Source organism: Nannospalax galili, unplaced genomic scaffold, assembly GCF_000622305.1.
Source record: "Nannospalax galili isolate Female #2095 unplaced genomic scaffold, S.galili_v1.0 scaffold995, whole genome shotgun sequence".
NCBI lineage: Eukaryota > Metazoa > Chordata > Mammalia > Rodentia > Spalacidae > Nannospalax > Nannospalax galili.
This window is the reverse complement of record NW_008337291.1, coordinates 395,277-412,046: the sequence shown is the minus strand read 5'-3', so window position 1 is coordinate 412,046 and position 16,770 is coordinate 395,277. Positions and strand designations below refer to the sequence as shown.

Here is a 16,770-nt window from a genome sequence, read left to right as displayed (position 1 = left end):
ACACACACACAGTCCCTAGAGCTAGACTCTTTGGGTTAAGAGTCCTGGCTCTTTAAGTGTGGGTAGATTCTGACAAATTGTTCTCTTCTAAAGTTCATCAATACGTATCTAGACTGCAATAAGTAAGAATACCCATTTCAGAGCTGGAGAGATAGCTCAGTGGTTAAGAGCACCAGCTACTCTAACAACGGTCCATAACTGCAGTTGCAGGGGAATCCAGTGGCCTCTTCTGACTCCACGGGTACTGCACGACACAGGTATACTTAACACACATGCAGGCAATACACTCATACACATGAAATAAAAATAATAGAATATTTTTTAAAAAGAATACCCATTTCCTCACATTTTCACTAGCACAGTCATATCATTTAAAAAAATGTGGGCTGGGAGATGGCTCAGTGGGTAAAGTGAACACGAGGGACCTGAATTTAGATCCTCAGAACCCATGGAAAGCCATGCACAGTAGCACACGTGCTGTTAATCCCAGAGATCCACCTGCCTCTGCCTCCCGAATGCCAGCATTAAAGGCATGTACCACCACGCCCAGCCTTTTTTAGTCTTTTTGAGACAGGGTCTCCCTGTAGCCCCAGCTGGCCTGGAACTGGCTATGTAGACCAGGCTGGCCTCGAACTCACAGAGATCTGCCTGCCTCTGCCTCCCAAGTGCTGGGATTAAAGGTGTGAGCCACCACGCCTGGCCTAGGTGCACATTTTTATATTTGCATTTCTACTTGTGTGTGCTTCTTAAAGCAAAATGAAGCTAATTCACAGTGAGTTCTTGGGCTTGCTCATTTAGTTCCTAAACTTCCTCCTTATCCCCTCATTTCCTCAACTACTTATTTCCTGACAAAAGCATTTTGCTACAGCATTTCTGGAGGTTCTAAATGAACTCCAAACTGTCTTAGCTTTGCAGGACAATGGGATATTAAGGCTTGCCTCAGGTATCAGTCAATGTGTAAGAGCTTAGAAACTTAATTCAGTAAGTTTCAATCATGCTGAGAAGTTTACTCAGAGATTTAGGGACCAAAAATAACCTCCTGCCTTCATATATGAAGTTCAAGCATACATCTTTGGAAACTACAAAGAACAGATTGATCGGCCCTGAAGAAGGGAGTTAACATCTTTTGAAACAGTGTTAAGATGCAAATATTTCATTTTCCAGTGCAGTTTGCTAGGATATTCATGAAGTGTGCCAATTCCCCAAAGGATTACAGTAAATCTCAATTTTGGCAAACAGGGCAGGAAGAATGCTATCTACTAAACCATCCCCTGGACAGGGAAGGGAGTGGGTGATGGGAATTTTTGGCAGAAGGGAAGTTGTGTGCACTGGAAAGTGGACCACAGGGATGGATATAATCCTGTGCTCTAGGTAAGTGGCCCACAGGGATGGATATTAAGAGGGAGCTACCTGGAAACCAGCTTCAAGACCTTGGCCTAGCTGAGGCCTGCAACTGGTGGGGTTGCCTCAGAATAATCTTGTTGGAGATCTAGCCATAGATTTGGGGCTACATCTTTTTAGTATATATATTTGCTTGTGTGTGATATGTGCATTTGCATATGCATGTTTGAATATGTGTGCATCTGCATGTGGAGGTCAAGGGTCGATATCAGGTGTCTACTTTGAACACTGTCCACTTTATTTACTGAAATAGTGTCTCTTGCTGATCCCACAGCTTGCCAATTTTGCTAGTGTGGCTAGCCAGCTGGCCCCAGGGACCCCTGTCTCTGTTTCCCAATTTGACTGCTGGGAACATGAACTTTGATCCTCACACATTCATCTATTGGCCCATGTCTCTCCAGCCTGACCAATATATATATTGGTCTTTTCGAGACAGGGTCTCCTTGTAGCCCCAGCTGTCCTGGAACTCACTATGTAGACCAGGCTGGCCTTGAACTCACAGAGATCCGCCTGCCTCTGCCTCCCAAGTGCTGGGATTAAAGGTGTGCGCCACCACGCCCAGCCCTGACATTTAATATTTTTAAGCCATGAATCCTTCCTTCGAATGCCTCATAAGTCAAATGTGGGTTTAGGCATTCTGGAAGGGAGTGAAAAGAGGCATCTGAAGGACTTCCAGTGTCAGTGTGATGCTTCTCCCTTCAGCCTCATTGAGCTGGATGCTTGCAAGTCTGGAGGCTCTGGAGTTCAGTTTATCTAGAAAATCTGGTAGGATGGTGGGAGGAATGAGATCCAGAGTTAACTCTCCTCATGCAGCACCCCATTGCTTATGCCTGGCTTCCATACCTGCTTTCACAGATACAGGGTTACTCCAAAACACTGACAGTCACTGAGGTTCCACTATAAGAAATCAGCGCTGCTGAGGCAATTTGCCCTCTGTGGGCATACAGGTTCCATTCTGAGGCTCTGCTAGGTAGGTTTCCCCTAAAGACCTCCCTCTCTCTACCCATCATTCACCAAGAAGTGTAGGTGTACCTCTTCAACAGCTTTCTTCCTTCTTCCAGTCCCACTGCTTATGCTTTAAGAGACCTCCATCAGTATTTTTTTTTCTAGGTCTACTATAAAAATCTTTTAACTTGGATGGTAGGTAGGATTTTTAAAAAATATTTTATTATTTTTATTTTATGTGAATGAATGTATTGCCTGCATGTGTGTAAGTGCACCCATGTTGTGCAATGCCTGAGGAGGTCAGAGGAAGGCATCAGATTCTCCTGGAACAGATGGTTGTTAGACCATGTGGGGGTGCTGGGAATTGAACCCGGGTCCTCTGCTGAATGTATTGCCTGCATGTGTGTAAGTGCACCCATGTTGTGCAATGCCTGAGGAGGTCAGAGGAAGGCATCAGATTCTCCTGGAACAGATGGTTGTTAGCCACCATGTGGGTGCTGGGAATTGAACCCGGGTCCTCTGCAAGAGCAGTCAGTGCTCTTAACTGCTGAGTCATCTCTTCAGCCCCAGTAGGTAGAATTTTTAAAGCTCTCTACCAAGATTACTATCCTGAAGTTATTTGATCTAGGTAGTGTTATAAGAGTACTTTGAGGGGGCTGGAGAGATGGTTCAGTAGTTGATGCTCTCGCAGCGAATCCAGCATCCACATTGGAGGTTCACAACCTCTTATAACTCCAACTCCTAGAGATAAGATGCCCTCTTCTGGCCTCTGTGGGCACTGCATGACACAGATGCACTTAACATGCAGCAAAACACTCAATTACATAAATAAAAATAAATAAAAATAAAAATGTTAAAATATAAAAATAATTTAAAAAATTTAAAAAGGAAGACTTTGGAGATATAATTAAGGTCACTATTCAGATGACCTTCAGATAGATTACTAAGTTGGCCCAATATAACTATATGAGCTCTAAAAGAAGAAAAGAGCTGCGTGTGGTGGCTCACGCCTTTAATCCAGCACTTGGGAGGCAGAGGCAGGCAGATCTCTGTGAGTTCAAGGGCAGCCTGGTCTACATAGCAAATCCAGGCCAGCTGTGTCTACAGGGAGACTCTGTCTCAAAGAAGAAGAGGAGGAGGAGGACGAAAGAACCTACCATTTGACCCAGCTATACCACTGCTTGGCATATACCCAAAGAACTCATACTATTGCAGAGACACTTGTACATCCATATTAGCTGCTGCTCTTTTCACAATAGCTAAGAGATGGAAGCAACTGAAGCGTCTCTCAACTGATGAGTGGATAATGAAAATGTGGTTCATTTATACGATAGAATTTTACTCAGCAGTAAAGAAAGATGAAATCATGAAATTTGCAGGTGAATGGATGGAACTAGAAACTGTTATACTAAGTGAAGTAACACAGACTCGGAAAAATATTGACATATGTTCTCCGGAGGGGGAGGAGGAGGGGGAGGAAAAAAAAGGCAGAGATTCCAAGAAAACAAGGATTTGATAGACTGCTTCTGGCCCTGAGATGCTGGGGTCCATGTGCTAGGACCAGAGAGAGGCCTCCAGGGACAGACAGTGGCCCCAGCTGATAGCCAGCAAGATATGAGAACCTGAAGCCTCCATGTGCAAGAAGTACATTCTGTCAATGCTCTCAACGAGGGGGAGGAAAAAAAAGGCAGAGATTCCAAGAAAACAAGGATTTGATAGACTGCTTCTGGCCCTGAGATGCTGGGGTCCATGTGCTAGGACCAGAGAGAGGCCTCCAGGGACAGACAGTGGCCCCAGCTGATAGCCAGCAAGATATGAGAACCTGAAGCCTCCATGTGCAAGAAGTACATTCTGTCAATGCTCTCAACGAGCTTGGATGTAGATTATTATCCAAGCCATGATTAGAGCCATGTGACTATAGCCTCATAAAATCACAGAGAAAAACCAGCAAGAGTCAACGGGAGCATATGAATTCTAGAACTGTGAGATAATAAATGTGTTGCTGAAGATGCTGAGTTGGTGGTAGCTTGTGGCAATGATAGGAAATGAATGTTATGGTCTGCCCACTTCAAGTCACCATTTCTGATCTAATGTCACCACTGCCAGAGTGAGCTCTGCAAATACAAATCTGATGCTTACTGACAGAAGATACACCTTTGTATAGCTACATGTAAGTTAGTAACTAACACTGCCCATCTACTGGTGTTAATTTTGCATTGACCTTTGCTTTTCATCTGCCTCAGCTGGTGCTCTAGGTAGAACTTCATGTGTGGTGGAGAAGCAGCAATTCAGCATGCCTAGGAAAGGGTAGGTAGGCTGTGGACTCAGTTATGAAGGGAATGCTGATCATGGGAGAAAGAGGATCAGTATGTCAACTAACTTGTAGCCAAAAAAAAGAGAAAAATGGAGAAGACTGGGAAAAGTACTTAGAAAAACGAAACAGGCACTACACTTTATAGCAGTGCTCCTGTGCACACTTACGTGAAGGTGAGTATGTATAAATGCATACACATATTTCAAATGCATTCTCGCATATAAAGTAATAAACCCTATGGGAAAAATTCAGTCAGTACAAGAGACTTGAGCAACTTGTGAATAGACCCCGTTGTCAAAATGCTTTACTTGACTAAGAATTCTAATTTTTAAGTCTGAACTTGAAGGACTTTTTGCATTTTCCAGACTCCATCTTTTCTAGTTTTAGACATGAAGATATGATCTACTAGTTCACTAATGGTCACTGCTCTTTCTGTCATGGGTTTCTAACCCTGGTAGAAAGTATAAAATTTCTACAACCTCTTTAGGTTCCCAAATTTCATGCTCTAGAACAGAATTTCTATAGACATTCTGAACTGGAAATTTCTGTGGGTATCATCCTGGTCAGCAGCCTGCCCAACAGATAGTTCCCAGGTGTGTTCTATACCATGACAATCTACAGTGTCTCCAGATGCTGTGATCCTGGCTGCCCCCTGCTGAAAATTAATGTCCTATAGAAACCTCTGGGAGATTCCAAGGTGTGGTTCCTTCCATGCAATTACTAGATCAACACTAACAGTTTGTCTGTTTGCTTGTTTGAAAAACAGTATCACTGTGTGGCCCTGGCTGGGGCTGGCCTTCAATTCAGAGATCTGCCTTGCCTCTGCTTCCCAAGTGCGGAGACTGAAGGCGTGTGCCACCATGCCTGGTGAGTCTCCATTCTTTTATGAGTATTTACGCTTACACTTGGCATTTTATCACTAGGTATTGTTTTTTATTCTCACATACTGATATGCTCAATACCATACATTCAAACACTGCATGGGTACTGATTTCTACTGCATGGGGACTGCCAAATTTTCTGGAATCATCCATGGCCCCGCTCACCTTTGTACACCTTTGATGTATTGTTTTTTTTCATATTTGTGAACAGGAAAGGCGGGAACACTCCGTGTTGGACTGTGTGGAGGGAGACAGGCTGCAGGTGTGTGGTCAGAGGGGCAAAGGGCTTTCTCAGCAGTTGCTGTCATTTGCTTTGTTGTTTTGTGATCTCTCCAAAGCAAGAACTGTGCAAGAGACCAGCCAGCAACCTCTCCTGGTATTCTTTGATTCATGCAAAAAGAACTGGGATTTAAGATCAAACACAAGCCAGATGTGATGGCATACACATGGCATCACATTTAATCCCAGCACTAGAGAGGCAGATGAATCTCTAAGATTGAAGTCAGTCTGGTCTAACATAGGACAGCTGGGGCTACGGGGAGACCCTGTCTCAAAAAGATGCCTCCCCTCCAAAATAGAAAAAAAAAGATCAACACAAGGAAACTCATGGAGGGTTACACTGCCGTGTAGAGAAACTAGGAACGACCTACAGCGATGATGGCAAGTGGTACTGACGGTCACAGGCTGTAATTTCCAACCACGGACCTTACAGTTACCTAACACTTTTTGGAACATGGTGATCAGTTCCAACAGAACCAGCTCCCCTGCTGCATGGCACCCAAGGCTCATACCAGAGAAGGGCAACTCAGGGCAGGCAGGGTCCTGGGCATACTCTGAGGGTCTGAAGGTGAAAGGTCTCTCTGTTGTTAGTAACTGTCCCAGCTTTAACAGGTCACAGGTGCACCAACCCTACCTCTGGCCTCTCTGCTGATGAGCAGGACTCCTGGTAACCAGACCTAGACAACCTGATGTTTTCCAGCAGGTTTGATTAAGTTCACTACATATTTAATTATGTTGCTATGGAATGATATAACTACTAGAGGTCAGAAGATAACTTTTAAGAGTCAGTTCCTTCCTTCCACCGTGTGGGTCTGGGGATCAAAATCAGGTTGTCAGGCTTGGCAGAAAGTGCCTTTGTTCACTGAGTCATCTCACCTGGCTCTTTCTCTCTCTCCCTCCCTCCTTCCCTCCCTCCCTCCCTCCATCTCCTCCCTTTTTCCCTTACTTCCTTTTTTAAGATGAGGGCTCATGTATCCCAGGCTAGACTTGACCTTGCTATACGGCTGAGGATAACCTTGAACTCCTGATTCTCCCATCTCTACCTCCCAAGTGCAGCAATTACAGGCATGCACCACCATGCCCACTTCCTGTAATGCTAGAGATTGAACCCAGGGTGTTGTGCATGCTAGGCAAGTATTCTACCAACTGAGCAATATCCCCAGTATAATTTTCTCTTATCAAAATTTCATTAATAGTTCCATAAGGTACCTCAGATCTCATAGAAAAATAATGATGGGAGGGCTGGAGAGATAGCTCAGTGGTTAAGAGCACCAACTGCTCTTACAGAGGATCTGGGTTTGGTTTCCAGAACCCACATGGCAGCAAACAACCATCTCCAGTTCCAGGGGATCTGATGCCCTCTTCTGGCCTCCCCACAGGCACTGCCAGGCACATCACGTACTTACATGCATGCAGGCAAATGTCACACACAGAAAATTAAAATCAGATGAAAAGGAAAGGAAGCTCCTACCTTTTCGTACTGTTTTGCTTGGCCTGGTGCTTTGTGATCTCTTCCAAAGCTAGGACTGGGCTGCAGAACAGCTGCCCACCTTTCCTGATTGTCCTCTGCTTCATGGCAGTTAGACTGTTCCACTCCCGAACAAACCGTAAAATCTGGCAGAAAATGAAACAATTAAGAGTTAACAGCTCCCAGACATCCTCCTTTGAAAGTCAGGCTATTTACAACATGATAAAACTAATCTTTTATTATAGTCCTCAAACATGTTTTGAGTCTTATAATTTATGGCTTCCTTCAATTTCATAGTTTTCATAAGTTATAAATGGTCTATTGCCCAGTTTGATCCAGAGTCTCTAAAGGCACATCAGCATCCAGCCTATACCCTAACTCACAGGTACCAGCACTGAGAATGTGCTCACCATGACTAAGACAGGGTGGAAGCACAGACTCCAGCAGCAGCCCAGGCAAAGCTGGCTTTGGGGAAGCACATGATGCAGGGGTGTTGGGGATGGTCCAGCATCTGAGAGTCACTCTATCAAGTGCTTCAGGCATCACAGGACGGAAGTCAGCAGTAGATCTGGGTCACTCAAGCAGGGTCTATTTGTCTGTCTACCTATCTATGTATCTTATCAATCAGTTTATCATTTATTTCTATATGTATCTATTATCTATCTATTAATCATCTGTATATGTATCTATCCATCCAATTTTCTACCATCCTATCGATCTATCTAATCATCTATTTTCAGTCATCATCTATCTGAATCTGAAAGTCAGTAGTAACCGATGCCAAAGAAAATAGCTCATTGCTCCTTTTTCCCCTTGGAGGGGTGCAGCTGACCCCTTGGCAATCCTTTATTTCCATTCAAAAAAGGTGCTAAACCCAAAACCAAAAATAAATACCAAAATCCTCACTAATTTCTCATAAAAACAAATGGTGGCTGCTGGGTGGATGATCCAGTACATGCTGGGTCAGTCCCTGAACGTGATGACCCTCTCAGCAGCAAGGATGAGTTGGCCAGAGATCGGAGTTAAGGCTTCCCTGGCAGGTGGCTGGCCTGTAGCTGCACACTGGTGATTCTGACAGAGTCAAGAGTCATGGTGTTATCCTAGCTCTCAGAATATGCCATTGTTAGAACTTAACCTTAAAAGATAAAATGTGGGGCCTGGAGAGATGGCTCAGTGTTTAAGAACACTGACTGCCTTGCAGAGGACCCAGGTTCGATTCCCAGCACCCACATGGCAGCTACAAACTGTCCTTAACCCCCTACCAGGGGAATCCAATGCCCTCTTCCAACCTCCACAGCATTGCACGACATGGGTGCACTCACATACATGCAGGCAATACACTCATACACATAAAACTAATATAATAAATTATATATATATATATATATAAAGATAAAATGTGATTCTGACAGATAGGAATATCACAGCTGTGAATGAGAGTGAAGTGATGAGAGGTGATGCTATCCTCAGCAGCAGCACTAGGTGTGATCACTCACCAAGGAAACAGGTTCCACATTTATTCTTAGCGTCAGTGTAATTAATAGACACTGCTGGGATGCATAAAGCCGCAGCCTGCAGTTTAACTCAGCACTAGGTTGGCTATAAACTCAAATGATCATTAAAATTACTAAATAATTTTATTTAAAACAAATACAACTGTAGTATTTAAAACTATTCTTACCAGTGAACGATTCTGTTTTAGTTGAAAGCTTGCTGGTAAGTCTTCCCAAAGGTCTAATTTTATATCCAGAGGAATGAAATTACAGTTCATCGGTGTTCCATCCTGATTATAGACAAGGAAGACGTTATTAATGCAGTTGAGTCTGTAGGCACTCATAACTACTCTAAAAGAAAACAGTTTCATTATGATGTAGTATGTCCAGTCTCCTAAAAGATATACTAAAAGGCACAGTCTAGACAAGGGTGTACGAAACCTGGCTTCCCTGCAGACTCAGGTGATGAGAAGAGACAGCTCTCCTTCCATCTGAAGGCCTGTATTGCCCATACCCAGCCCAAGCCTCCTGCCATCATGGACACCATGCTTACTCCCCTGACATAGACTTCTATTGCCTAGTGTTGGAAATGCATATAGGAACAATGAAATTAGTACTGCAGACCAATACAGAAGACTATCACATCCTTGATGTTAAGAGTAGCATAGTCGTTCCCCAATGAACTAAATACCTGTTAATAATGTGACTCCTATCAAAGAGCACCTAAAATAACCTGAACCCCCATGGGTTATACAGCTGTTCATTCTTACAGGCATGGAGAGAAGGGAGACAGAGAAATTCTAGAGAAATTATTTTATCTATTTATTTTTTGGTCTTTTTGAGACAGGGTCTTAGCTGGTCTGGAACTCACTATGTAGACCAGGCTGGCCTCAAACTCACAGAAATCTGCCTGCCTCTGCCTCCCGAGCGCTGGGACTAAAGGCATGTGACACCATGCCCAACTAGAGAAATTATTTTTAAAAGATCTGGTGGTGCACACCTTTAATCCCAGCACTCGGGAGGCAGAGGCAGGCAGATCTCTGTGAGTTCAAGGCCAGCCTGGTCTACATAGTGAGTTCCAGGACAGCTGGGGCTACAAGGAGACCCTGTCTCAAAAAGAATGAAAAAAAAAAAAGATCTGTTTGTCTAAAGCCATGTTACAATGCTGGTCTGAGGACAGGCTGGCTGCAACGGCTTGGCCTGGAGAGGAGGTGAAACTGCATTGAAGGGAGTCTTGGTTAGACACAAGCAAATGTCATTTCTTTTGTAAAGGGGAAGATGCCTATCAGGTGAAACTGGACTGTACCAACAACAGCTTTAACTCATGTGCTAATTCTCTCAGCCATAAGAAATGTTACAGGTCTATAGCCATGTTGGAAGAAGAAAATTACACAAGTATTTACATCGTGGTATGTTACTGTACTATGTGATTATGTAATTCTAAAGTCTGGATATATGAATGTAAACCCTAGACTTTGGATTCTTGCTGAAATAGTTTTCATGAGCTATGGGATATTAAATGTCCGTTACTGATTTTTCCTTTATGCGGTGAACTCTAACGCAGTGAACTAGGGATTTTATCCCAATTTCTACTTCTAGATTTTCTTTGGCTCTTCTAAAGAAGAAAAGCAAGCTTTCATCTCCCCTCAGCTATAGCTGTAAAGAGGCATGTCAGCATTTCATCTGCTTAGCGTCTCCTGCTAGGAAATGACAGTAACTGAGTGATGACACTCAGTTACTTGGTAAAGAGACATGCAAGTATATTTAGAACAGCTAGAAAATGCCTGAGACTCTGGACAGACATGTTAAGGAGGAGGCCCATGATAGGCTGATGAAGTGACACTCAGCGTGGCTGGCAGCAGGCACTCTACCCTGCACCAGGGGTTGCAGTTTCTCTCCCTGTCTCTACCCCAAGGGGGGAAAGCACTGACTAGAGTGTTACAGTATATAATACAAGCTTACAGACCCCAGAGGTTTCTGAAGCCTTGGTGTGCTCTCACTGGAACCTGCTCTTGGTTCCTAATGCTTGAAACCCATGTAGGTGGGTGTCGGGGGGGGATCACTTTTCTGCTCCTTTCACATGATGGTTTCAGGGACACAATCTGGAGCGCCATACCCCTGAGGAACAGGGGGGCAGAGATACTGAAGACTGCTTGGAGAAGCAAAGCCATCGAGGTATGGGTCTTCTCCAGTCTGCTTCAGCTCATCTAGAGGCTCCATGAGGTGGGCAGTGGTCCAGGCCTACAAGAAGAGTACCAGGATGTTCCTAGTATACCTGAACGGGTACCTGGATGGTTCCTGGTATCTTTATCTTGTGTCCTTGTGTCCCCTTAGTGGATGTTTTGTGGGGATGCTGGTATCTATGTTTGAGTTGTTTCCTTCTAACTGCCTATTATTATACATGGCATACCATACATCAGTATCTGTACTTGGTTTAGTAGAAAATTTATAACTGAAGGTAGCTGGGTTTTAAGTTTTTGGTTTTTTTTTTTTTTTTTTTTTTTTTTAGTGGTGGCGATTGAACCCAAGGTCATGTGTATGCTAAGCAAATGCTGTACCAGTGAACTACATCCTCAGCCCCATAAGTTATGTTTTAAAAAATATTTCTTCTGGCTAGTAAGATGGCTCAGTAGGGAAAGGTGCTTGCTGCCAAGAACGATGAACTCAATTCGATCCCTAGAACCCACATGGTAGAACAAGAGAACAGATTCCTGCAAGTCGTTCTTTCATGTCCATAGAGCACTGTGACCTGTAGTACCTATATACATATAAACACACAATAAATAAATGTAATAAAAACTAAAAAGAAGCTGGGTGTGGTGGTGCATGCCTTTAATCCCAGCACTCGGGAGGCAGAGGCAGGCAGATCTCTGAGTTCAAGGCCATCCTGGTCTATAGTGAGTTCTAGGACAGCTGGGGCTACAGGGAGACCCTGTCTCAAGACAAAACAAAACAAAACAAAACAAAAACTGAAAAGATAAAAAGCATTCTTTCAATAGAATAAACTGTGGCTTAGAACTAAAAAGTTTCTTTTTTAAAAAAATTAATGTATTTCTTGGCCCTGAATCAAGGCCAACAGTTTGTTGAAGCTGTTGGTTTCAAGAAGGTGCCTAAAGAAATGTCTTTCTATGGTCTGTTGGCCATTTCAGAAATTTGGAAATGTGAGCCAGGCATGATGGCACATGCCTTTAATCCCAGCACTCAGAAGGCAGAGGCAGGAGGATCTCCTCTGTGAGTTCAAGGCCAGCCAGGCCTACATAGTGAGTTCCAGGACAGCTGGGGTTACAGGGGGACCCTGTCTCAAAAAGACCAAAAAAAAAAAAATTTGGAAATGTAATGGCCAATTTATTAGAAACATGTGGAAAAGAGAAAAAAATTAATATATTTCAATTTCACGTGTATGAGCATTTTGCTTGCATGTCTGTAAGTGCGCCATATGCATGAAATGCCTACAGAGGCAAGAAGATGGTGTTGGATCCCCTGGAACTGGAGTTAATAGATAGTTGTTAGCTATCATGTGGGTGCTGGGAACCAAACCTGAGTTCTCTGCAAGAGCAGCCAGTGTTCTAACTGCTAAGTCATCTCTCCAGCTCCCAAATATAGTTTCTTATACCTAAATTTATTAGAAATTTGAAATTAAATAGAGTAATTAAAATCTTCACCAACTTTTCCTTACTTATATTAGCTTAGTTAGGACAAAGATTCTCACATGGTCTCCAAGACCCTCTCAGAAGGGCCAAAAAGTCATATGTTTTGTAATATTAGGGAGACATTGCTTGCCTTTCAAGCTCTTACTCCCTTATGACTGTTTAATGGAGCTTTCCAGTGGCTACATACTGCTGAGAAACCCGTCATTATCATCTGCTTGTTCGGGTTAACCCCACTGAGACAGGATCATGCTACATAGCCCAGGCTTGTTGCAAACTGGGCATCCTCCTACCCCAGCTTCTCCAGTGCTAGGATTATAGGCATGTGCCACCACACCTGGCCCTATAATTTTTAAATAAACACATGCTATTTATATATTTATATATGTAATGCGCTTATTAGATATTTTGGAACTGAACAATGAATAGCTTAAGAATCTTCATTTTAGGGGGCTGGAGAGATGGCTCAGCAGTTAAGAGCACTAGCTGCTCTTGCAGAGGACCTGGGTTCAATTCCCAACATCCACATGATGGCTAACAACCATCTGTAACTCCAGTTCCAGGGGATCTGACACCTTCTTCTAATGTCCATAGGCACTGCACAATATGGGCATACCTTACATTCAGGCAATACACTCGTACACATAAAATAAAATAGATAAAATAAAAAAGAATCTTCATTGTAGTACAGAATAAATATTAATAGATATAACCCATATCGACAAAATCTGTTGGGGTCCTCAGTAAATTTTAGAGTGCAAAGGGGTCCTTAGACTAAAATTTTTTGAGCATCACTAACCTAGGCTGCTCTAGGACTCTGAGTGATCACAGCATGGAGACAGGGATGTTGAAATGACCAGTGCCAGAACTAACATTCAGCCAGACTTCATGAAGGGGAGGCCCTGTGTTAAGTACTCTAAATGCCAAGCCCATTTTATCCTTGCAGCAAATCCTAGCTACATTTTACAGTTGAAGACACAGAGCACAGAGAAGCACAGAGCAGTCAGAGGTGCCCAAGATCACACTGAGCGTAACAGACTTAAACTGAAGCAGTTTGGCGAAGTCTTAATGACATTTTCCTTCCATTGTCTTTAGACACACATAGGTGGGAAAAATTAAGTTGCTATCTTACTGTTGAAGAAATCCACTGAAGCTGGGCGTGGTGGCGCACGCCTTTAATCCCAGCACTTGGGAGGCAGAAGCAGGTGGATCTTTGTGAGTTTGAGGCCAGCCGGGTCTACACAGTGAGTTCCAGGACAGCTGGGACTACAGGGAGACCACTGAAAAACAAAGATGAGGAGGAGTGTGCTGGAGAGATGGCTCAGTGATTAAGAGCACTTGCTGCTCTTGCAAAGTACCTAAGTTTGTTTCCCAACACCCGTGACAGGTGGCTCACAACTGCCTAAAGCTCCAGCTCCAGAGGGATTCACTGCCCTTTTCTGGTCTCTGTGGGCATCCACATACATGTGCACACACACATGTGCGTACACACACACACACACACACACACACACACACACATAAAAATAAAAGAAAAAAAAAAAAGGAAAACAGAGCCAGGTGTGGTGGCGCACGCCTTTAATCCCAGCACTTGGGAGGCAGAGGCAGGCGGATCTCTGTGAGTTCAAGACCAGCCTGGTCTACATAGTGAGTTCCAGGACAGCTGGGGCTACAGAGACCTGTCTCAACAAAGACAAAAAAGAAAAAGAAAAAAAGAAAGAAAAATGAAGGACCTTTGTCTTACATTTTAAGCCACAGAAGCTGTGTGATGCTTACCTTGGTATAGAGGTGGATCCGGTCAGTGTTCTTACTTGCACAAAACATGAGGGCCTCATACACTGGCAGAGTGTCTGAATTCATCAACTGCTCTAATGAAGAAGACAAAGGAAAGTCTGAAGACTTGTCTACCCTCTATCTAAAATAGCTTTAGGAGGTAGAAAGATGGCTCAGTGTTTGTAGCTCTTGCAGAGGATCGGAGTTTAGTCTACAGCATCCACATGTTGGGCAGCTCACAACCAACTGTAACTCTAAATACAGGGGATCACACACCCTCTTCTACCTCCATGAGTACTTTCACATACATGTACATGCATACATACATTCAGATACTCACATACATATACATGAAAGATATAAATCTTAAAAAGCTCATTTTAATCTTTCACAGGTTAGAATGATGAAATAGCTATACAAAAATCAACACAAGGGACTGGAAAGCTCAGTGGTTAAGAGCATTTGCTATTCTTGCAGAGAACCCAGGTTCGGTTCCTAATACTCACATGGCAGCCCAAATTATCAGTACTTCCAGTTCCAGGGGATCCAATGCCCTGTTATAGCTTCTGTGGGCACCAGCCATGCATGTAGTGCATATACATATGTACAGGCAAAACACTAATACACAATAGCAAAAATAAATAAATCTTTTAAAAAGAATATAAAAATAAAAAATCAACATGGGGCTCGAGAGGTGGCTTAGCAGTTAAGAATACTTACTGCTCTTCTAGAGGACCTAAGTGGTGCTCCCAGCACTCACACTAAATGATTTACAACCAACCACCTGTAACTCCAGCTCCAGGGAACCTGATGACTCTTCTGGCTTCATGGGTACCATACACAAGTGGCAGACACATAGACACACATACATACACATAATTTTGTTGTTGTTGTGTTTAGACAGGGTCTCTTTGTAGCCACAGCTGGCCTAGAACACAGGCTGGCCTTGATCTCACAAAGATCTGCCTGCCTCTGCCTCCCCAGTGCTGGGATTAAAGGAGTACACTACCACATCCAGCTACATAATCTTTTTTTTTTAAATCAACATATTTCATAAGGGATACATATCTAGGCTTAAAATAAAATTCTCAAGGCGGGCCATCTAAGAACATATATGGAAGCTGGGTAGATTTTTGCTGAGTACTCTTTTGTAGCTCAGTGGTAGAGTGCTTACCTAGCATGCCTAAAGGCCCCTGGTTCAATCCCTGGTACTACAGATTAAATGATTACAGTTAATACTAAACATTTAACGTCCCAAGCATTGTGCTGAGTACTATCCTAATTACATTTCTCACAGTAGAAAAACACATTTTAAACAGAAGGAAATTTAGGTACATTGTTACAGTTTGAATGAGAAATGTCTCCACAGGCTCATGTATTTGAACTGGTCCTTGGTGGTGGGTGGTGTTTAGAAAGTTGTGGGACCTTTAGAAGGTGGAACATTGCTGGAGGAAGTCCATCACTGGGGATGGGCTTTGAGGTTTTATAGCCTGGCCTTCTTCATGTTCTCCTTCTTTGCTTTCTGTGTCCAGATAAAATGTGATTGGCTAGTCTCATGCTTTAGATGCCATGTCTTTCCCACCATGAGGGACTGTATCGGGTCTGGAACTGTAAGCCAAGATGAAGCCTTTCCTTCTCTAAGTTGTTTTTTGTCAGGATTTTCTATCACAGTAACAGACAAGTAATGAATACACAGTAATATTAACTTGCTCACAATAAAAGGAGCTCCAGAGCTTATACTCTTAATTCAGCCATAGTTCTTCAGTGAACTTTTGTTTTGTTTTTTTGTTTTGTCTTATTGAGACAGGGTCTCCCTGTAGCCCCAGCTGTCCTGGAATTCACTATGTAGACCAGGCTGGCCTTGAACTCCCAAAGATCTGCTGGCCTCTGCCTCCCAAGTGCTGGGATTAAAGGCATGCGCCACCACGCCTGGCTCTTCAGTGAACTTTTAAAGTTGTTTCTAGGCCTAGAAGCTAGGGTTTGCTTGCTGTTCCACTAGGTACCAGCTACTTTATAAATTTGGTTTGTGGTTTATTCCTGTAAAAAACAAATAAATAGAAAACAAAACAACAACAAAAAAACCAAACCCAAAACAACAGAATTATGAATTATGGGTCCTGGGAACTGATCCCAGGTCTTCTGCAGGAGCAGTCAGTGTTCTTAACTGATGAACCAGCTCTCCAGCCACAGAGGTCATTTTTAAGAAAAGATATTTACGAGGTCAACGCCAAAGTGGCTGATACTTCTTGGGAGCCAACAGTTGCGTTGCGGAACATACTATTCCTTTGTGTCCATGACGTGTAATTTAATAGAGATGATGAATCTGCTGGAGCTATAGCTTTCCTTCTAGACCTGAAGATTTCTAGTTAAAATAAAAACATGGCTCCAGAGCTGAGGACACCTTAAGCTCAGAAATTTTTAAATGAGTATTTCATTTCAAAGGTATGAGTCTGACTCCAAATTATATCAGTGTTGATAGCAGCTAACAGAAAAATATTTTTCAAGAGTCCCTAAAAATTTGAGACAGTTTTAAGAAGTATATCAATCTGCAGATGATATACTATGGTCA

The 16,770-nt window shown here is 43.1% G+C and overlaps 1 protein-coding gene and 1 non-coding gene across 5 annotated transcripts in view; one reads left to right on the top strand and one right to left on the bottom strand.

Moving 5' to 3' along the window:
• Zranb3 (zinc finger RANBP2-type containing 3) overlaps positions 1-16,770 on the bottom strand; it is a 245,878-nt gene that overhangs the window by 9,613 nt on the left and 219,495 nt on the right. For all 4 annotated transcript variants that reach the window (XM_029563233.1, XM_029563231.1, XM_029563232.1 and 1 more), the window contains 3 exons: positions 14,205-14,296; positions 8,970-9,071; positions 7,292-7,434 (listed from right to left, as the gene is read on the bottom strand). In XM_029563233.1, the coding sequence (XP_029419093.1) occupies positions 7,292-7,434; positions 8,970-9,071; positions 14,205-14,296 (337 nt within the window). The remainder of the gene's footprint in view (positions 1-7,291; positions 7,435-8,969; positions 9,072-14,204; positions 14,297-16,770) is intronic.
• Positions 11,837-11,967, top strand: LOC115070236. Its single transcript, XR_003849430.1, has one exon. It is a non-coding gene; the product is annotated as a small nucleolar RNA SNORA2/SNORA34 family (small nucleolar RNA).